The 24,097-nt window shown below is 41.6% G+C and overlaps 1 protein-coding gene across 1 annotated transcript in view; it reads right to left on the bottom strand.

Annotated features, from left to right (window-relative positions):
- Nucleotides 1-24,097, bottom strand: part of aacs (acetoacetyl-CoA synthetase) — a 145,569-nt gene that overhangs the window by 46,292 nt on the left and 75,180 nt on the right. The window contains exons 8-10 of the mRNA XM_072247997.1: nucleotides 20,034-20,184; nucleotides 14,305-14,385; nucleotides 11,541-11,665 (exon numbers count right to left, since the gene is read on the bottom strand). Coding sequence (XP_072104098.1) covers nucleotides 11,541-11,665; nucleotides 14,305-14,385; nucleotides 20,034-20,184 — 357 coding nt within the window. The remainder of the gene's footprint in view (nucleotides 1-11,540; nucleotides 11,666-14,304; nucleotides 14,386-20,033; nucleotides 20,185-24,097) is intronic.

The raw sequence follows: 24,097 nt of genomic DNA, 5'->3' as shown, positions 1-24,097 counted from the left end.
AGCCACAATGACATAACTGTCAATATGCAACTGCGCTACAAGTTCATCTACCTTACTCCGTATAGTGCGCGCATTCAAATATAACACCTTCAGTCCTGTCTTCATCACCCTTTTCGATTCTGACCCCATGTTACGCTTCAATTCATCCCACTGACTCCAATTATACCCTTTCATCTGCCTGTCTTTCCTCAGAGCCTCACTACACACTGCATCGACTCAGCCCTGTCACTCCAGTTCCCATCCCCCGCCGATTTATTTGAAACCCTCCCCAACAGCTCTACCCAAACTACAAACAAGGCTATTGGTCTCAGGGTTCAGGTATAACCTGTCCTTTTTGTACAGGTCATACCAAGAGGAAATCCCAATGATCCAGAAATCTGATAACCTGCCTGCTGTACCACTTCCTCAACCACTCGTTCATCCGTATCATCATTCTATTCCTGCCCTGATTAGCATAAGGCATTAGATGTAATCCAGAGATGACTACCTTGGAGGCTCTGTTCTTCAGCCTTTTCCCTAACTCCCTTTACTCACTGCACAGGACCTCCTTTCCCCCTTTCTACCCATGACAATGGTGCCAAAGTGTACCACAACCTTTGGCTGCTCACCTCCCCCTTGATATCTGCAGCTGCTCCGAGTTATCCTGGACCCTCGCACCTGGGAGGCGACACACCATCCTGACTTCTCTTACCCGGCCGCAGAATCTCTTGTCCATTGCCCGATCACGTTTCCTATCACTACCACTCTGCCTGACTTTACTCTTCTCCACTGAGCCTCAGAGGCAGCCACAAAGCCACTGGTGCCCTGGTAGGTCATTCCCCGCCATAGTTTCCAAAGGGACATGCTTGTTGCAGAGGGCAACAGCCACAGGGGAACACTGCACTGACTGCATACTTACTTCGGCTGGTGGTCACCCATCTACTTTCTAAAGCCTGCACTCTGGGTGTGACAACCTCAGTAAAAGTGTCATCAATGGAAGTTTTCATTGGGTGGCCCTGAGCACAGCCAGCTCCATCTCCAGTTCCTTGACCTTGTCAGTCAGGCGCTGAAGTTGGGCGCACTCTTATGTGCCCTGAAATCCCACACCTCACCGGAGAAGCATTCCACTTCCTGAACTACCATCCTGCCTGCACTTGCTACACCTCTAACTTCTCAAACTTAAGTTCTAGCCTTTGCCTGTTCTCACCCAAGCCTGACCATTCTAACACTGCCCGCTCCAACAATGGCCACTCCGCTTAAACCTCCTTTCTTATTGGTCCCTGCTAAGTTACTATTAACCCAAGCAATCTCCCGCTGCGCAGACAAGTCCCGACAAGCCCCACTCACTTTTTAAAAACTGCTGCATAAAGTCCAAATGACTCTGGGATCTTCCGCTCCACACCCCTATATGTGCCCCTAACAGCCTGCTTCCTATTCAGTTCGGCACCATTTCATATTTGCATTTGTTCCAAGCATTCTAGGTACTTTTAATACACACTGTGCGATAAAATCCAGAAACTCTCAGCAGGGCTCATGTTAAATTGACTGATTTTTTTTCTCTAATATTCCCCAGTTTCTCTTCAAGGGATAAATGATTAAAGCTTAATGCAGGAATGTTTTCCCAGTAATTTCTGAGCCCTGTAAATGGGTGTGGAATGCCTTTAGGTTCTGAACTCTTTATAATGTCATGATGCCTTGAAAATGCTGTACTGAACATGCTCAGTTGGTAAATGAGGTGAGACTGCCCTCTACTGGTCAAAAAGCAAACTGCTGGAGAAACTCAGCAGGTCAAGCAGCATCTGTGGAAGCAAATGAATGGTCCACCTTTCAGCTTAAAATGGGAGTTCCTCCACCAGATTGTGTTTCCCCCTCCAAATTTTAGCAACTACAGACTTTTTTATTTCCTCTGCTGATGAAATCTGGGTTCTAACATAAAGTAGAAAGAGACTGCAGTTCTGTAAACAAAGAAACTAGACATGTTAACCCAGTGTTGCTGCCATTTTATTGTAAGAAACACTTCTTAAGAAGAATATTCCATTGTATGAAAGTCAGGCTTTGCTCCTTTATACTTTACTTTTGTGTTTGTTTGTCATCAAAGGAGCGAAAATGTCAGAAGGGAACAAGGGACAACCTTTGCCACACGGTATAAACTACCCGATCAAGCTTGCCTTAAAGTATCAAGCTTTAGTCAGATCTGTGACTTTGAAAAATGTTTCCCAGCTCATGGAGGCTGAAAATCAATCTGCCTGAAGGCAGTACATCACATTACTTTGAAAGAGAATACTGCTTTAAAATATAAAAACTGTGGTGAGATGTCAAAAGTTAGCAATTAACATGTGTTACAATTTTCCCCTCAAACGGCTGAGCATTTTGCATATCTGTGGAGGCTCTAGACAATGGATATGCCAACATTTAGAATTATAGTGAAATTTATGCCACGTTCTTTGTGCTATTCAGCTACCAAATCTGAACTTTCGTAATCTTCCCTATTTACCAACCCTGACCATCTTGATTAATCTGTAAATGATCAGCGAGAAGATAAAAATCTCTAAAGCTTGATCGAGATCTCACTGATAAGAGTTTCCTAGATATATGCCATAAGACCAGAAGACACACAGTTAGAGGAGGTTTAGGCCATTCAGCCCATCAAATCTGTTCTGCCAGTCCGTCATGGGTATCTCATTAACCCTTTCAAAGATACAAAGTATATTTATAATCGAAGTATGTATGCAGAATACAACTCATAGATTTTCCTCCTGCAGACAGTCACGAAACAAAGAAACCCTATGGAACCCGTTCAGGAAAAACATCAAACATCTAACACGCAGGAAAGAAAGAGCAAACTGTGCAAACGTCAAGAGGTGAGCAAACAACACATAGAATATCAAACACCAATTTTAATTCAGCTCCATGCTGAGGCACCAGCCAATGCAGATCATGGGGCCATTCTTAGCTAAGGCGCCCCAGTCCGCTTCGATTGCCCCCATCAAACTCTCAAAAACAGCAATAAAAAAGGTAATCAGAGTTCTGAAAACCGCCGTCTGTGGCAATGAATTCCACAGATTCAACTGGCCTGACGTTTTGTGAGCAGTACCACATAAGCCAATGTCTCAGAGGACACATACCATAAAGTTTCCGAACTTCAGCATCTATGTCCAGTACTGTGCAAAAGTCTTAGGCACATATATTTAACTAGGATGCCCAAGACTTTTGCATAGCTCTGTGTATTAGTTAAAATAGGAAGGTGGTTGGAAACAGAAATAGAGTACTCAGCTTCGTATTAGCTCAGTAGTATTAAGTGATAAAGGACATAATATACAGTATTGTGCATGTCTTTAACTAATCTGTCACTTCCCAGGATAGGAATGGTGTCAACATGTAATCTCAGCAAATAATTTCAGGCATAAAAGAACTAGTCAGATTTGGTTTTACCCAGATCATTAACCCAGTTGAAAATCTAGTACCTCAGGGACATTTAAGAAACTTAGACAGGAATATGGACGATAGATAAGTGGAGGACTATGCAGGAGGGAAGGGTTAGATGGATCTTAGAGTAGGTTAAAAGATCGGCACAACATTGTAGGCCGAAGAGCCTGTATTGTGCTCTAGTAATCAGAGAATTACTAGAATTACCGATTTTGACGGTGGCCAGCATTCCTGCTTTGACTGACACGCTAGTTATCTCAAAGTTCAAAGTAAAATTTGTTATCAGAGCACATACATGTCGCCACACACAACCCTGAGATTCTTTATTCTGCGGGTGTACTTAGCACATCTATAGAACAGTAAATGTAAACTGTAAATATCAGGAACGGTTAACTGTGAGCAAACTGTGCAAATATCAAAATCGTCAAAAAAAAGCTTAATTACTTTAATTAGGCTTTCATACAGAGATGTCTACTTCATTTGAGAACAGAATATTTTATTTTTTAAAAATCCTGTAAGGTACTTACAAGCAGTGACCTCTTACAGGGTTTAGATTTTGTTTTCTATCCTATGAGTCCTTTTATCCAATGTGACTTTGTCAGCACCTCTTGCTGTCTCTAAAGCAGCCAGCACAATCACCCCAGACGTTTTCTCTTGGCCTCTTTCCCAATGATACAGAAGTCTGTAAGTATGTACCACCAGGATCGAGGACAGCTTCTACCCTGCTGTTATAAGACTATTGAAAGTTCCCTAGTACAATAAGATGCACTCTTGACCTCACAGTCTACACCGTTATGATCTTGCACCTGTACTGCACTTTCTCTGCAGCTGTTAAAACTTTATTCTGCATTCTGTTATTGATTCCGTGGAGAGCATTCTAACAGGCTGCGTCGCCGTCTGCTATGGGGTGGGGGGGGGGGGCTACTGCACAGATCGAAGAAAACTTAAGTCAGTTCCATCATGGGCACTAGCCTCCGTAGTATACAGGGCATCTTCAAGGAGTGACGCTTCAAAAAATCAGTATCCATCATTAAGAACCACCCACCATCACCCAAGGCATGCCCTCTTCTCATTGCTACCCATCAGGAAGGAGGTACAGGAGCCTGAAGGCACACACTCAACGATTCAGCAACAGCTTCTTCCCCTCTAGGATCTGATTTCTAAATGGACATTCAACCCATGAACGCTACCTCACTATTTTTTTTAATTTCTATTTTTGCATTGCCTATTTATTTTAGCTGAGTACTTGTAACAATAGTAAACCAATTCCAATTCTGTAACACGTTATTCTCTGTTCTATCACTGTTTTCCCTTGTCCTACCTCAATGCACTGCTGTAAGGATTGACTGATATGAATGGCATGCAAAGTAAGGTTTTCCACTATACCTCAGTACATACAATAGTAAATCAATCTACCATTTCTTTTAAAACAGAGATTCTTCTAGTTTTTATTTCACTTCACATATCTTCATGTCAATATACTAAATGCAAAAAATAAACACAAATTTCAGTTTCTATGTCCTGTTCCTCTGAGCAGCAAAGAAAACTGCTTTTATTTGTCTGCCACGTTAATTCTTTTGAGCAACTAACCTAAATCTAGAAATCGGATAAGGGCCAATTTATGATTATATCAATGATTCTTAGTAGTGAAAAAATATTACAAAAACATTGCACATCGATCTTCCATCTGTCTCAATAGAGCACAAAATGCATCACAAAAGTTTTCAAGGTTTTCACCATTTTGCTTTGCTGGAATAAGTTGAATAATTTTCCAAAGTTTGTTTCTGTAGAATGAAGCTCATTGAAGTCAACTTTCAATCAGCTCTATCCTACAGACGTCCCACCACAATCCAACCACTTTGTGCTCCTGTGCAACAAGGACACTGCTGAAGGTTAAGTCTCTAGGCATCACTAAGTTATATAATCATATAACAATTACAGCAGGGAAACAGGCCATCTCGGCCCTTCTAGTCCATGCTGAACTCTTACTTTCACCTAGTCCCACCGACCTGCACTCAGCCCATAACCCTCCATTCCTTTCCTGTCCATATATCTATCCAATTTAACTTTAAACGACAACATAGAACCTGCCTCAACCACTTCTGCTGGAAGCTCATTCCACACAGCTATCGCTTTCTGAGTAAAGAAGTTCTCCCTCATGTTACCCCTAAACTTTTGTCCTCTAATTCTGAACCCATGCCCTCTTGTTTGAATCTTCCCCACTCTCAATGGAAAAAGTCTAACCACGTCAACACTATCAATCCCCTTCATAATTTTAAACACCTCCATCAAGTCCCCCCTCAACCTTCTACGCTCCAAAGAATAAAGACCCAACTTGTTCAACCTTTCTCTGTAACTTAGGAGATGAAACCCAGGCAACATTTTAGTAAACCTCCTCTGTACTCTCTCAATTTTATTGACATCTTTCCTATAATTCAGTGACCAGAACTGTACACAATTCTCCAGATTTGGCCTTACCAATGCCTTATACAAATTCAACATTACATCCCAACTCCTATACTCAATGCTCTGATTAATAGAGGCCAGCAAACCAAAAGCTTCCTTCACCACCCTATCCACATGAGATTCCATCTTCAGGGAACTATGCACCATTATTCCAAGATCCCTCTGTTCTAAAGCATTCTTTAATGCCCTACCATTTACCATGTATGTCCTATTTTGATTAGTTCTACCAAAATGTAGCACCTCACATTTTTCAGCATTAAACTCCATCTGCCATCTTTCAGCCCACTCTTCTAACTGTCCTAAATTTCTCTGCAAGCTTTGAAAACCTACCTCATCATCCACAACACTACCTATCTTAGTATCATCTGCATACTTACTAATCCAATTTACCACCCCATCATCCAGATCATTAATATATATTACAAACAACATTGGACCCAGTACAGATCCCTGAGGCACACCACTAAACACCGTCCTCCAATCTGACACACAGTTATCCACCACTACTCTCCGGCATCTCCCATCCAGCCACTGCTGAATCCATTTTACTACTTCCATATTAATGCCTAACGATTGAACCTTCCTAACTAACCTTCCGTGTGGAACCTTGTCAAAGGCCTTACTGAAGTCCATATGGACAACATTCACCGTTTTACCCTCGTCAACTTTCTTAGTAACCTCATCAAAAAACTCAATAAGATTCGTCAAACATGACCTTTCACGCACAAATCCATGTTGACTGTTCCTAATCAGACCCTGTCTATCCAGATAATTATATATACCATCTCTAAGAATACTTTCCATCAATTTACCCACCACTGACATCAAACTCACAGGCCGATAATTGCCAGGTTTACTCTTAGAACCCTTTTTAAACAATGGAACAACATGAGCAATACGCCAATCCTCCGGCACCATCCCCGTTTCTAATGACATTTGAAATATTTCTGTCAGAGCCCCTGCTATTTCTACATTAACAAATTAAAAGGATACTGTATGAAAATTATATAATGGATACGTACTTTGATAATAGATATACTTTCAACTGATTTTTTTAAAAACTTTGGCTTACTAACTTGGAAGTGTCAGCAAAAGTCAAAACAGAAATCAGTTGTTTTTTGTAACCTATTTACACGTCTTTTTTTATATAAAATACTGATTCAAAATTAAGAGCCTGACTGTTACCACTTCTACGTCATTACCTCTGGAACAAGACTCTCCAGATCCTTCGTAATTCTCTTGAGTCCGGTGACTCAAAATTGTGATTGGTAAAATTTTAATAATCAGAAGTACTAATAAACTGTAACGCTGAAAACTCAGTCACCAATTTAGCTACGTTTTGTTCGGTTTTTTTGTGTGAGGGGAGGGGAATTCAGGGGTTGGGGATCATGCTACTGTTCTTTTTTGTACAGGGGGAGTGGGTTTGATGTTTCTCTTTGAACAAATTCCTTGGTTTTCCTTGCTTTGTGGCTACCTGGAGAAGGCGAATCTCAGAGTTGCATACTTGGACAATAAATGAACCTTTGAACCATGTTAAACAATCTATTTGCTCAACAGTTCATTTTTAAATTATCGGACAGACATTACCGCAATTCTGCCAAGTAAAAACGATTGTGCCCCAACATTCCCACTGCCAACGCCTACAAAACAGAATGACAAGAGCTAAACTCGACAGTGTGACACTGACAGTAGTTTTTAGGCCACTGTACAAGTGAAGCCACCAGAAATGCATCCTAGGCTGAGATACACTCACCTCAATATGGAACAGGAATGAGTTTGGAGTCATAGAGCAATCTAGCACAGATGCAGGCCCCTTCAGCCCAATGTGTGCATGTTGACCACTCAGCTGGTCCCAGTTTCCTGTGTTTGGCCCTTATTTCTCTGCTCGCTGCCCCTCTATGTACCCATCTTAGTTGATACGGTTGTGTCTGCCTCAGCCAATTCATTCCATATCCTCACCACCCTCTGCACGAAAAGGTTGCCCTCGGGTCCCCTTTAAATCTTTCTCCTCTCACCCCAAACCGGTGACCACCTGTTTTAGACTCCCCACCTTTGGAAAAGCCTATTACCATCCAGCTTATCCATCCACCTCTTTATTTTAAACATTTCTATAAGGTCACCCCACATTCTCCGAAGTTCTGAGGACTCTTCCTATAATTCAGGCTCTCTCCTCTGGGGAACACCCTCAAGTGTTTTCCATCTTAGCCACATCTTTCCCAACAGGAACACAATACTCCAAGTGTAACGTCCCTAATGTTTTGTACAATTGCAACCTAATGTCCCAACCCCAACACTCGGTGCCCTGACTGATGAGGGCCGCATGCTACGTCCCCTTCTCAACACGATGTCTACTTGTGGCGCTGCTTTTAATGAATTTTACATAAAATATTCTGAGGTTTGCAAAGAATAATCCTAGGTCTCTCTGTTCTATTGCATTCCCTAGTGCCATACCATTCATTGTACAAGTCACTAACAACACCTCCAAGTTCATGACATCCGCAAACGTACTGAAAAAAACGTGCGTGCATCCAAATCATCTGCAGAAATAATGAATGACAGGAGCTCCAATGCCAGTCCCTGCGGCTCCCCACTAGACACTGGCATCCAACCCCAGAAACAACCTGCAACCACCACCCTCTGCTCGCCTCCTCAGAGCCAACTTAACTGTTTTACAGGAGTTAACTGGATTTAACTGAAGTTCCTTCAAACAGAAGTAATGTCAAATACATAATATACAACAGTGAATAAAAAAAACATCTGTTCAAATTGATCAAAAAGTGCAGGGAACATAGTGAATTTCAGATAATTGAGACACATCGGGACCAAAACACTTTGGCCCAATTAATCAACTGCCCCACTTAGCCAAAGTTTCATGGAAATAGTTAAAAATATATATAAAAGACAAACTACCATTTAACTGAATAACAGGTTATGTATTTAAATGAAATACAGAACAAAGTAGAATACTACCAATATTACTATAATACTGTAAAACTGTGTGCTAGTTCCTAATAGTTATCGACGGAGGAATTCATCTGCAACTTTCCTCTAATTGACTGAAAATGAACAAAATCAGCGCAAATGCCCAGTGGAGATTGCTGTCATACAATTTTACAATGATTGCATCCTCCAAATCTTCATTTTCATTATAACATTCAAGACAATCGTCGATACCTTCAAATTCTTCTTAGTTGCTAACTTGCTGAAGGAGTGAAATTGTTTCAAGTTTAAAGCTTAAAGCTTAAGCTTAATTAACATTTAACCATACCCAAATACAGCCAAATGAAATGCCATTCCTTTGGGGCCAACGTGCAATGCACATTACCAACTGCATACTGCATACAGCACACTGCACATAGCATAACTGGCACGTGTCATTACAATTTTGGTAAAACAGTCACAGAGGAAAATATAGTAATATAGCCCAAGTCCCTGTATGGCATGACTAGATTGATGGTAAATTGGCTTGGTCCAGTATGCTCTTCCACCAAGCGAACACCAGAGGGCAGCACTGAGTGTATAGTTGAGGCAACATAGCTCCCCCACAGTCGGTCTCACCAATAAGCCAGCGACCCAGACGTGCAATCACAATAAAGAAATTCCTTCTCATTCTTTGGATAAGAAATCATTCCTCCTTGGCACAACAGTACACAAGTCCGATGGTATGTAATAAGCCTAGCTCCATCGCTATCGAGGAATTCGCTGATGGGATAGTCCTGCGGTATTTGGTCATCTTAGTATCCAGCAGTGGCTTGCGATCGTAAAAAAGACCTACAAGATGAACAAACGCACCTTTGATTGGACCCAGAGTGGCCACGGGGTCCAAGTGCATTGCCATCTTCCCAGGAGAGGGGCGATTTCTGGCATTGCGATGCCTGAATGCTTGAAATCGCAGTGAGCAAAACAATTCTGAATTGCCTTGCTGCTTAATTCTCACTAACAATCAGTGACAAAAATCACTGCTTTTTGAACAGAAACACATGCCACTGACACTATTGAAAAACTGTTTGCTCTAAAGGCCACAAAAGTGCAAGCAACTAGTCAGAAACTGTTCAGTAGTTCTCCTGTCCCAATTAAGCAACACAGTGTCCCAAATAAACGAAGGGAATCCTGGCTATTTTGTCCATTAGTTTTTGTTCTTTAAGAGTTGTCCCAAATAAGTAGCTGCCCCGATTAACCGAGGGCTCAATTAACCAGAATACACTATACTTCCTCCTTTTAAAAAAAAGCTATAACCCAAAGTTACAAGTAATCATACGTAAAGTCATTCTTTTTTATTCCACCTTCTGTAAAAAAGGCCTGAAGGATCACTGGGGACCCGAGTCACCCTAACCACAATCTATTCCAGCTGCTACCATCCGGGAAACGGTACCGCAGCATAAAAGCCAGGACCAACAGGCTCCAGGACAGCTTCTTCCACCAGGCCATCAGACTGATTAATTCACGCTGATACAATTATATTTCTATGTTTTATTGACTGTCCAGTATTTATTACAGATTACTATAAATTGCACATTGAGCATTTAGACGGAGACGTAACGTAAAGATTTTTACTCATGTATGTGAAGGATTTAAGTAATAAAGTCAATGCAATTCCCTAATGAACTGCAAACCTCCAGTGGGAACCGAGGAGGAACTTCTTCCCTCTTGAGGGCGGTGCAGGTGTGGAAGGAGGTGCCAACGGACGTGGTGGATGCTGATTTAACCGAAATATCTAACAGAAGTTTAGATAACTATATAACATAGCTGGAAGGGCTACATTGAGGGCTATAGTCCAGGTGCAAATCAATCGGACTAAGCAGAATACCAGTCCAACACAGATTAGATGGCCCAAAGGGCCTGTTTCTGTGCTGTGGCAATCTATGAGCACAAATACCCAAAGCCTTACCCAAAGAACCTGATATATTGCCAATATCAGAGAGTGTTACTACTCTGCCCACATTGAAGATGACAAAATATTGACAAGTAAAACCTTGTTTCCACCACATTAGACTGCCAATACAAAAACCTATCACAAATCATTCATAATGATCAATTTTTTTCTGTACATCTCATTCAAAACAAGGTTGATCCAGAGCTGAATAACCGCTATAACTACCAATTAGTTTTTGGAATATTTGGATGAGCGAGTACTGGGGTAAGTTTAAAAAATAAATATTAAGTTTTCATATGAATACTATTTACGTGCATGTCATATTTTCATTGAAGATCCATTTTGATACATATTAAATCTGAAACCAGTACTACAGATACCATAAATGACTAGAGAGATTTATTAGATTCAAATTTAAAGGTACTAAAAATTTCTAGTACTGAATGCAAAAACCCATATAAAAGTATCTGCAACATCTTTAAAATTAAATTATTAAAATATTAAATGTTATTAAATTATTAAACACTCCTTCAGAAAAATAGAAATTCTGGGCACACCTGGGTCAGTGGGAAGCCATTCTCGTGGAGGGTCTCATACCTAAAGTATTAACTCATTTTCTCTTTCCATATACACTGTCCAAACTGCTGCACGTTTTCACTGTATTTATTTCAGAATTCCAGTATCTGCTGCTCCCCGCTCCCCCAATTTTCACTTTAAAAAAAATGTTTTGCCTTTTCTTCAGTACTGAATTTCAACCATGTTCCTGTGATCCAAGAAGTACATAACAATGTCTCACCCAAGTTTGTCCACTAAATCCCACAGTACATTCGGAGAGGGAATCAGAGGGGATCCATCGTACAGGACAACAGAGGCTCCTGTAGCAAGAGCTGATATGAGCCAGTTCCACATCATCCAGCCAGTCTAGAGAACAGAATCAGGAAAAGACACACAATTTTACTCAAATGTCAGGTAGCGATCTTACAGTTCAGTGTTAACGTTTGGTCTTGCTTCTGTTGTCGACTGGAAGTTATTGAATATTACTGTTTCCTCCTTCAAAATGGCTATCTTTCACCAGTCTGATTTCCCATCCTCTTGGATAATGTGCTGCCGTAATAATGTACCTTTACTCCTGACACCATCTGGGAACACAGGAGAGGAATCCCCCGGTGTCTTAGAAGGTGCTTGGAAGTAGGTACAGAGGAGATGTCAGGGGTAAGTTGTTGTTGTTGTTTTGTTTTTTTACGCACAGAGTGGTGAGTGCGTGGAATGGGCAGCCAGTGGTGGAGGCGGATACGATAGGGTCTTTTAAAGGGACTCCTGGATAGGTACATGGAGCTTAGAAAAATAGAAGGCTAGGTAATTTCTAAAGTAAGTACACGTTCGGCATAGCATTGTAGGCCAAAAGACCTGTATTGTAATGTAGGTTTTCTATGTTTCTAAGTTAACTAATTGCTTTCCCCCAGTCAACATTTCTGAAGCAGCTTATATGGTCATGTTGCTCTTATGACTCTGTCAAAAGGTCTCAAGACCTGAAACATTAGAATCATTTTTCTCTCCACAGATGCTGCCTGACCTGTTGAGTGATACCAGCACCCTGGACAAATTGGCTTCCATGTGTCATACAGCGAATAAATTTGCTGATGATACAACCACCATTGTTGCCAGAACCTCAGATGGTGATGAGAGGGCGCACGGGAGCGAGATATACCAGCTGGTTGAGTGGTGTCACAGCAACTACCCTGCACTCAGTAAGACAAAAGAGCTGATTCTGGACTTCCTCAGGGATCAGAAGTGAAGAGAGTGAGCAATTTCAAGTTCCTGGGGGTCAAGATCTCCAAGGATCTAATCTGGTCCCAACACACCAACACAGCTATAAAGGCAGGAAAAGCAGCTATATTTCCATCAGGAGTTTGAGGAGATTTGGTTTGTCACCTAAAACACTTGAAAACTTCTACAGATGTACCATGAGGAGTATTCTGACTGGCCACATCACCGCCTGGTATGAGAGGTGGTGGCTACTGCAAAGGATCGAGAGCTATAAAATTAGTCAGCTCCGTCATGGGGACTAGCCTCCATACTATCCAAGATAATCTTCAAGAAGTAGTGCCTCAGAAAGGCGGCATCCACCATTAAAGACCCCCACCACCCAGGACATGTCCTCTTCTCATTGTTACCATCAGGAAGGAGGTACAGAAGCCTGAAGGCACACATTCAGCGATTCAGAAACAGCTTCTTCCCCCCGCTGCATGATCTCTAAATGGACATTGAACCCACAAACACCATTTCATGACATATTTAGCACATGTATACTATATATATACTTAATGCAATTCAGGTTTTTTCTATATTTATCATGTATTGCATTGTACTGCTGCAGCAAAGTTAGCTATTTTCACGACATATGCCATTGATACTAAATCTGATTCTCTTCAAAATATTCCATTATCGGCTGTGATAAACACTGAGTTACCCTGAAAGGAATGGGCAAGGTCTGTAAAGCTAATGCTATTATATTTCAGAAAGAAATTACTTCATTGAACTACATAAGGAAATGAGTTGAAGGACACCTGGACTTCTTTAATGGGTAACTGTTCTCCTGGAGGGGAAACAGTGTCACCTTGGTGGCTGGAAACAGGAACTTGGGAATAGTGAACGGGAAAGGGAGAAGTACGAGGAATAAAAGAAACACAGGAGCAGCATAAATGGAACGCACACAGCAAGAAGAAACAATGACAGAGAAGATACTCAAGTGGGCAAGTCTTTCTCAAGTCATCCAATCTCCAAAGGAAATCCACATCAGAGCCTCCTAAGCTAATATGCAATTGGACAATTCCTTCACTAGGAAGAATCTCAGAGTTAGCCAAGGTAAAGGAGTGATGTTACGGAAGCACAAAATTTCAGGGGAAGCATGGTGAACGACAACCATTTTTGAAGGAGGGAAAAGAGCAGTTATCCAGGACCCACAACAGAAACAAGGACAAATTTCAGATTTTAGATGTATTCATCACATGTACACGTTAACATAGTGAAATGTGCCCCTTTGCATTCACAACCAAGCACCCAAGCATGTGCTGGGGGCAAGCCACAAGCATCCACCACACATCCCAGCACCAACACAACATGGCCACAGCATCCCGCAGAACAACACAGAATACAACAAAACAACAGCAAAACAAGCCCCTCTCCTCCCTCCCTCCCCACTCCAATTTTAATTTATTTGGAAGTGACTTGTACCATTACAATTCCCACTGCAAGAATAACCGAAATGACATAACACTCGCTGGGACCAAGTTACAATATCACTAAGCCGGCTCCATAACACTCAAGACACCCCACCTTTTCAATTTCATGGTCAGTTTAAATTTTTTTTCACCTGAAATGAAAACAAATTGAAGTACAGTCATCTTAGTTTTGCAGAAAGAGCTTTGCTGCTCTAGGTTATGCAAATTAAATGACTGGCTTTTGACAACCGTAGAGGTTCATTTGTTCTTCAACAACGAGAAGGTGATAAATCTTTCCTGTACCGTGCATTATTCATGCACACAACAATCTGCACTTACTGAAGAGTAGTAGATAATGACATCACTGCTGCTCACGTTGCCATGGAGAATGTGCTCCTTCAGGTGCTGAATGAGCGTGCCCTGTGAAGACAAAATACTCCATGAACCGACCCTAACTTGCTGATGTTTTGTCAAGACATTTCAGTGCACAGAGATCATTTGTTGTTAGGCCCTTGTAAAAATAAAATCCTGAGCCATCTTGCAGCTAGAGGGGACAACATCCAGATAATCATGCAGTCTCCTCCCTCAAATTTCTGCAAACGGTACGTGGAGCTACCGGAGAAATCTTCAGGAATTATAGTACTGACCGGAGGGCAGTCTCAAACCATTTCTGTCTTCGAAAGTTACCCCAATACAGCCTAAAACACAGTACTACAGCGCTCAGAAATAGCTCAATCTCTTCTCAGATTAAACAATATGCCACTCCTGCATCAACTGTTTTAAGAAATTAGAATTTAAATGGAGCTTGCCCCTCAGTTAGGCCAGAATTTCAATGCACTCCAAACAGGGGGATTGCAACTCCTTCCTCCTGCCACCAGCAAACCACACCTCCCTCCACTTTCCCCCCCACCCCATCCAATACAACAGGTGAGACGGGGTCTACCCAACTCCCACCATCGCCCTGCGGGAGGGCAAGGCTCCCAACTCAGTCGATGTCAGCTGTGTTGGACTGGAGTCACAAGTAGGTCAGACCACATCGCGGCAGTAGGTTTCTTTCCCCGAGGGTCATGACGAGGCAACTGATTACCTACCATCTTCGTAAATTTCCCTATCCACTGGGTTTAAATTTAATTTCCAGGTTTCAAGCTTTTGTGCTTTAAAAAGACTAAACAGTTAAAAATGTACTTATTCATGAGAACCCCTACTTTTTTTTTAAATATAAAAAAACCTTAATGTACATAGTTTTGTTCAGCTTGCCTCCGATTAATTTATTTTGTGTAACTCAACATCTGAACAGATTGAATGAAATGTTTGCTGAGGCAAACCAGAAGTGGCTTCTTTATGAACGTTTCTAGGTGAGAGCCACCATTCTGCCCCAATTGCATTCATAACAGTGTGGAAATGCAAAACACCTCTGCCACCTAGTGGCCTAGTTCTTCACTACAAGACCCACCACCTTTTCAAGCCGCCTCATACTCGGAGAACAGCATTAGCTGGTAATAATGATTAACAGCACACTCTTCAGCAAGGTTGCAGCTAATGACTAATTTCCAAGATGACCCAGTCTCTCTCCTAAATGTAATCAATGAATTAACTCACAACAGAGCCGTGCTGAAAAAGGGTAATGCAAACTAAACAGTGGAATAATCACAAACGGCATTTCAGTGCACAGAATTTATGGATACCGCAGTATTTCAACAAAGGCACTTTTCAAAATAAGATCAGTCATTTAATAAATTAAAATAGGGAAACCACAGCTGCCAGCAAATCAAGGACCCCAGAAGCCTATCATTAAAGTACTGACTGATTCCTTCCTTCTATATTCTAAAGATCCCATTTCCACCATTGCTTCCAAAGTGATGATAAAATGAAATTTGTTTAACAAAGCAAAAATATGGCAACAGAATATTAATTTTGCATTGAATGTCCTTAAACTTTCCCCCATGTTTGATCATCAGTGTTTTATGAATATCTCTTGGCTCCCCAACTCAAACGAATGAAAAGAAATGAAATTTAAATCTGCACCACTCAATTATTATTAAATAGCTCTTGAGCTGATAGAATATTTTTGAGAACTATTCTGAAATGATAAACCTCAGCTCTCATGCGCTAAAATAATTTACTTATAAATGGTGGGTAATAATCACTGACACAGAATCTCATTTTAGCCAGTAAATGACGGCAATGGAAAAGGGTTACTTTTATCAAGCTGTCTCCCAGGTTAATTATCAAAGATTAGTTATTAGAACACCTCAGCGAAGAAAACTACAAATTGCAGTAACTACAGGATCAGATGCTCTTTGCCCTCGCATACCAACTGGAAACATTTTGTTCAATGGAACCAGTGGAAAAGAGCAGCTATTTAGACAGATCACCAATCATCTGGTATGGGGCTGGGGCGAGGGGGCTACCGTATCAGATCAAAGTTGCAGAAATCTGTAAAATTCGTCAGCTCCATCATGAGTACTAGCCTCTGGAATATCAAAGATATCTTCAAGGAGCAGTGCCTTTGCAAGGCGGCGTCCATCATTAATGACCCTCATCACCCAGGTCATGTCTTGGTCTCATTGCTACCATCAGGAAGGAGATACAGAAGCCTGAAGGCTCACACTCAGCAACTCAGGAACAGCTTCTTCCCCTCTACCATCCAATTTCTAAATAGACACTGAACCCATGAACACTACCTCACTACTTTTTTTATTTCTGTTACTTTGCATTGCTTATTTTAACTTAACTATTTAATAGATGTAATAACTGTAGTTCAGTTTTTTTCTTTATATTTATTTATCATGTTCTGCTGCCGTAAAGTAAACAAATTTTACAACATACGCCGGTGATATCACACCTGATTCCGATTTATCACTATGATAGATTCCAGCCATGCATCACCATGCAAGTCACGTCTGAATACTATACACCAATAATTCTGAGTCCACTGTTTTGTTCAAAATTAACTTTTAAAATATTCCAAGCAACGTCATGTAACACAAATGCATTGCTTTGCAGATTTAGTGGCCTATAAAATCCCCTGGGCTGTTTGCTTCCACCATTAATGATAAATCAGCGTGTTATGCTTGGCAGTTACCAGCTGAGATCCCCCAGGTCTGGTAAGGCTCTGTAAGGAAGGCAGCCACAAACTGTGAAAGAGTTAGCAGTGGCTACCTCAGGGCCAAGCAGTAGCCCAAGTCAGTCATGCAACACCTGAGGAACACCTCCAAGAAAGCAATCTGGAAATCGGTTGCTAATGAAAATTACCTCTTCCAAACCTGGGGTGGAGTGAGCCACACATTACTGTACACAGCAGCACTGTAGTGCAGTGGTTAGAACAAATGCTTCACAGCATCAGCAATCTGGGTTCAACCTCAGCTGCTACCCGTAAGGAGGCTGTACATTCTCCCCGTGACTGCTCGTGTTTCCTCCACGTGCTCCTGTTTCCTCCCACAGTCCAAGGACCTACCGGTAAGTAGGTTATTTGGGCATTGTAAATTGTCCTGTGTTTAGGTCAGGATTAAACTGGGGGATTGCTGGGCAGCACGGCTCAAAGTTAAAGATCAAAAAGTAATCTCAAAAAGTTAAAGATAAAAATTCATTACATTGCACAGTTCCTTCGAATTACCGGTTTGAATTCTGGACGGTTCATCATAGAAGAGGGTAAATGCTGATACAGCCTCCACCCACCAGAAACCCCCAGCACAAACCAAAGGAGGGATCACACCCAAATGGTTTCTAAAACTAAGCATGGAATCCATCATAATCATGTGAATCTTCAGACCCAAGTGAATCAATTTGCCCCAATTTAGAATTTCTCAAGTCAAACAGAAATTTTGAACAAATTTTGAAGAAAAATATTTCTTCAAGAAAGAAAGGATTGAATTTCTGTGTTTCAGACCGAACACACAATGCAACTTATATTAACATTCCATGCACAATACCCCTTTTGTTTCTAGTTAACAAAACTTCTGTCAATAAAGCATTAACACTTGCCTTTGTCTACATAAGATCATAAAACGGTAAGATAGAGGAATTCAGCCATTCAGCCCATCGAGTCTGATCTGTGTTCAGTCATGGCTGATTTGTTTTTCCCAACCCCATTCTCCTAGTAACCCTTACATACTGATGTTAGGCAAATACACGTAATTATCTTGCTGTTCCATGTTGCAAGTAACATTTGTTTCTAACGTTCAGCTCAATAGTTTCAAGCTAATTATCTACCTTCGTCTTAACTCTTTTTGTTACATTACTGAAAGGCGATGACTTTGGTAAAAATCTGTCCTGCTCGAGGGTCTTTCTTCTTTCGCCCGTTACACCGCTGGTGTTTAGAGCAGCAATGAAGGTCCACCATCACTGGCGGCGTTCACGGCTTCCTTTATTGTGTCAGTCGCTTCCTCTCAGTTTTCACAACCGTCAGTCACGCGAGTCCCAGGTGGAGACTCGGGGAACACCGTCACACACACGTTTGGACAAGGATTCTTCATTGCTGCTTCAGTAACAGTTTTGCTTGACCAGTCAGGGTTGTTAGCCCTGAGCTCAACCCCTGAACCCGGAGGACCGGTGGACCTCAAGTCTGACTGTTCAAGGGTCATGAAATTACAAATAAATTATAATTTCAACTTTTTCAGATCAAAACTAACTTTCTAAACTAACTCATAATCAGGTGTGTACTATGGCATCTCAGACCAAAATCATAATGGTATTTTATTATAATTTCTTTTAAATTGCAATATTAAATGTTTATAAAATTACATTTAACAGTAAATATTGCTGTTCTTTTTCCAGAGATTAATCAACTGAATTGAACAGCTCTTCTAAATATTGTGTGTAATGTGCAGAAACCCTTTTTAAATATTGTTGACTTGACTGAACTAACCGTGACAAATGAAGAGAATACAACTTATCAAGCTGATTTCATTTAGTAGCAATACTGTGCCTATCTAATATTCTGGATTCCAAATGAAAGCATTAAAGATTTTGCAAAATACAAGGCTTTCAAGATTAAATTCGAACTGAAACACTAATTGAAAGGGCAATTTCATTAAATTTAAGATTTTAATTTTCCCTAAATTTCCCTTAAATTTCCCTTAATTTTCCCTTTATACCTGATTATGTGCGGGCATGCTTATGACGAGCTCCATCAACAGAGCACGTGGAGCAGGCTAATGTTTTAATACTTACATTGGTTTTTAGAAGGTGAGAAAAGCGAATAATTTTTTTAAAATCAAAAAATGGTGTCCCATGGCATGTCTTACAGGTGGTCTCAAGTTGAGAGCAGCTGTGATGTTTAGCAGCTAGGTGACGTGTGAGAACATTCGTTAAGCAGGCAATAAAGGTAACTCAGTGAGGAGAGTAAGGAAGGTCAGGAGCAATATATGTTTAGTGTTAAGTACATCTTATATGCAATTCAAGTTTCAACTTGTTATGCCTTCAGAGATGTTCTTCTGCACACCACTGTCGTAACATGCAGTTACTTGAGTTAATGTTGCCTTCTCCTCAGCCTGAGCCACTCGGGCCATTCTCCTCTGACCTCTCTCATTAACAAGGCGTTTCCGCCCACAGGACTGTCGCTCACTGGAAGTTTATTTTGCTTTTCGCACCATTTTCTGTAAACTCTAGAGACTGCTGTGTGTGAAAATCCCAGGAGATCAGCAGTTTCTGAGATACACAAACCAACAATCACTCCACAGTCCAAGTCCCTCAGACCTCATTTCTTCCGCATTCTGACGTTTGGTCTGAACAACAACTGAACCTCTGGACCACGTCTGCTGCCACATGATTGGCTGATTTGATATTTGCATTAGGGCAGCATGGTGGCTGTTAGCACAACGCTTTACAGTAATGGTTCAATTTCAGCCGCTGCCTGTTTGTACATGCCCCCTGTGACCGCGTGGGTTTCCTCCCACAGTCCAAAGACATACCGGTTAGCAGGGTAATTGGTCATTGTAAACTGTGATTAGGCTAGGACTAAATTGGGGGTCACTGGGCAGCGCAACTTGAAGGCAACATGAAAGGTGGAAGTCTGTTCAACTAACCAGAGATAAGTAAGATCAATGTTTATGGCAGTAATGACCTACCCCAGCTGAATGAACCATGCATTTTGGTGCTCCTGTTGTGCCGGAGGAATACATAATAAATAGCGGGTGATTGAACGGCAACTGCTCAAACTCAAGCTGCGGTCCGTGGTCTCCCTCCTTCCCTGTGGCAAGAAACTCATCGAGAAACACGCTGTAAAAACACATAGAAAGTGAGAAAGCCAAGGCAGTTAGTGTACTCAAAATTCCCAAAGGAAACCATTCCTTCATTGGCTCTGCCAAGCAAGTTCATGCGAACAATACTGTTGCTATTATAATAAATAACTTACTCCTGGAGATTTGGCTCTTTTCCTACAAACCGCCTTTGTGAAATCACAAACATTTTAATTCCCATTCCCATTCCAGCATGTCGGCCCACGGCCGCCTCTTGTGCCAAGATGAGGCCACCCTCAGGGTGGAGAAGCGATACCTTATATTCCATCTGGGTAGCCTCCAACCTGATGGCATGAACGTTGATATCTCCTTCTGGTAAAAAAAAATCTACCCCTCCCCTCTTCTATTCCCCACTCTTCTACCTACCCGTCACCTCCCCTTGGGTCCCCTCCTCCTTCCCTTTCTCCTATGATCCACCCTCCTCTCCTATCAGATTCCTTCCTCCCCACCTGGCTTCACCCATCACCTTTTAACTATCTTCTTTCCCCTCTCCTCCACCTTTTTATTCTGCCGTCTTCCCTCTTCCTCTCCAGTTCTGAAGTAGGGTCTAGGCTCTAAATGTCGACTGTTTACTCATTTCTATGGATGCCGTTTGACCTGCCGAGTTCCTCTAGCGCTTTGTGTGCGTTACTAGGGGGGAAAGGCTGGGCGCGTTACTAGGGGGGAAAGGCTGGGCACGTTCCCTGAGCGGTAGCACCCACTTGTATTGGAAGGTGCACCAGTAAACATGCCCCGGACCGAACAGAATTAGTACATCAGCAGAGGAGGCTGCACTCCTAACTTCTCCCAAGATATCCCAGGGAGTTTCTCTGACCTGCAGATCCCGGGTCAGAAAGCAAGTATATTGAAAGGCAACCCAGTGGAAAGATGACCCAAAATAACGTCATTACACTTGAATGAACACTGGAAACAACCATCCTTACTTTCAAAAAAGCAAATCATAGATTTGTTTTTAATAAAGGGAGAGTTCAGAATCTCAATCCTTCCTTTGAACTGTCAGTGAAAAATAGTTGCAGCATGTCCACATCAGTTTCAAGCCATTTGGATTTGGTGAATAATGTGGGGAACTATTTATCACAGTGAAATTAAATCTCAACACTGAACACTCAAGTTTAAGGAAAAACCATCAGAATTCCTGGGTAATAAAATCGAATGAATCTGTAAAGAGTAAAGAGTGCTGAGAAGGATTTTATCACATCAAGTAATAACAAATACAACCTCTTTCATTGTATATGCTGTTTTCTTTTATAAACTTTCAAATAATATCAACAAAATTGCTGAGTGGACAGAACGAGGAGTTTTGGAAAAAAAAAAGTACGTTCTTTCCATTTTGTTTCACAATAGGTAAAGTCACACTTAAAAAAATCTGAACATTTGGTCTCTTTCTGTGATTGTAACTGGGAATGCCACTTTCAATATAATGAACAAGCAACGCATCATAAACACAAGAGACACTGCAATGCTGAAAATCCAGAGTCACGCCCACAAAATGGTGGAGGAACTCAGCAGATCAGGCAGCCTCTGCAGAGAGGAATAAACAGTTGAAGTTTCAGGCTGAGACCCTTCATTTGGCTGGAAATGAAGGGGGAAAGTGGAAGAAAGCATAGGTGATAGGTGAAGCCAGCTTCGGCGCAAAGGGGGATGACGGAGAAGCTGGGGGCTGATAGGTGGGAAAGGTAAAGGGCTGAAGGAGAGGGATCTGATAGGAGAGTGGACCGTGGGAGAAAGGGAAGGAGGAGGGGCACCATAGGGAGGTGATTAGGTTAAGGGTCTGAAGTGTCGCCTGTTGATTTCCCTTCCTAGATGCTGCCTGATCTGCTGAGTTCCTCCAGCATTTTGTCTGTGCTGCTTAAAATTTCCAGCATCTGCAATCTCCCGTGTCTACAGAGGGAATGGACGCATTTGTCCAGAAACGCTGGATGATATGGGGTCAGTCCCTACTTGAATACCTCAGGACAAATTTCAGACCGATGATTCCCAAAATATCAACCCCTAGTCGGGGACGAGTGGGAGTTTTAAAGCGGGGGGACACGATAAAGAGGACAGTGGAGTGGGGCACTTGGTAGCAAGGGGTGCATCTGACAGATTACAGGCTTAATTCAAGAAATTAATTACTTATTAATTTGATCTTTAGTGCCTCATAACTGATTATAATAATCATGTAATCAGCTCATCGCTTGCAAAACTCCAAAGTACATTATAGTTGTTGAAAAGAAATGTGATACTTTTGTATCTTCAGAAAATCTGGACTGAAGTGGTCATGTTTATTGCCAGACCTGGCCCGCCCATTATCGCTGCCTACTAGAGCAGTACAGTGTTAGGTCATATGATTCACGTACTCTAATCACGCAGTGATGCATTTCCTATGAATTAGTGTATAGTGATCTATGTGGTAAAGCTCAGACTCTGCCATTTTGAATGGTCTTGACCGCATTTCCCTTGCCCACAGCCCAACTCAGATATCTCCGCCCCACATTACGTACCTTCAGGCAGAGAGACAGGTTTTGCCCGAGCTACGATGACATCATAACCTTCTCCTTTATTGATCGCAGCACTTGAGGTCGGACTTAAGGAACAGCTGATTGAATGTGTCGTTAAGCCATACCGAAAAAGGCAGAAGCAGACCAAACAAAAAAGGTGTAGACAGTATAGTGTGGAGCATCTGAAACGTTAATTTATACCAGCACCAAGCAACTAATAGCAGCCATTGTGTCTGCTGTGAGAATGTTTTTTTTTAAAATGAGGCCATTAATGTCCAGGCTCCTTGAACATTTAAAGAGAATACACTCTGATAAAGCAAACAAGAACTTGCTGTATGTTCAGTCGCCTCATGAAAACTTACAGAAACGGAAAACACTTAAAAACACGTTTGCCATCACTTTACACCAAAACAGTGATGGTTTGTGTGCTTCATACAAGATCTCATTGCTCATTGCTGAATCTGGAAAGCCTAATACAATTGGAGAAAAACTGGTTTTGCCAGCAGTAAGGGAGGTTCTGAGTGCGGTTTTGCATAAGTCACCAGACCAACTAATTAAAGCGATTCCATTCAGTGACAACTCTGTTCAAAGACGAATAGAAGGAACATCTGAGAATGTGGAAGATACGTTCGGCAACATACTCAGGACAACAGAATTTGCTCTGCAGTTGGAGACTTCAAATTTTCTTGGCAGTGAATCTTTGCTTCTTGATTATGTTTGCTTCATAAAAGATGAAAGCATCGTTCACGAGTTGTTCTTTGTGAAGGGAATAGAAACATACGAAGGGAGAGTCGATAAATCGGCGCTATGGTAGCTTAACAGCTAAAGCGACGTTATTACAGCTCAAGGCGGAGGTCGGACTTCAGAGTTTAATTGAACATCATCTATAAGGAGTCTGCATGTCCTCCCTGTCAAGCGCATGGGTCTTCTCCGGGGGCTCTGGTTTCCTCCCACAGTGCAAAGACGTACAGAGTAGCAGGTTAATTGGTCACTGTAAACTGTCCTGTGATTTGGCTAGGGTTAAATTGGGGGTTGCAGGCGGTGCAGCTCGAAGAACCTATCCGTGTTGCATCTTAATAAATAAATATCAGATAGATTTCGGGTTGTTGAGTAATCTTTTCGCTTACTCCACTCTCCAACTCTTGCTTCTGCAACAGATGGGACACCATCTATGACAGGACGTCACCTTGGAGTTATTACTTTCTCGTAAAAAGCTGTACCCAACATATTTACTATTCACTGTGTAATTCACAGACAACAGTTTGTTGTAAAAACACCTGTGATGGGCTGCACAAATCATAAAATACTGTTCTCACAGCAGTAAATAAAATCCAGTCCCATGCTCTTAATTCTTGACTATTTCATAGAGAATGAAAAACAGCTGCTGTTGCAAAAGGAAACTGTTTAAAATAC

The sequence above is a fragment of the Mobula birostris genome, chromosome 31, assembly GCF_030028105.1.
Source record: "Mobula birostris isolate sMobBir1 chromosome 31, sMobBir1.hap1, whole genome shotgun sequence".
In the NCBI taxonomy this organism is placed as follows: domain Eukaryota; kingdom Metazoa; phylum Chordata; class Chondrichthyes; order Myliobatiformes; family Myliobatidae; genus Mobula; species Mobula birostris.
The sequence above is the reverse complement of the archived record's forward strand: the minus strand, read 5'-3'. Positions and strand labels throughout refer to the sequence as shown.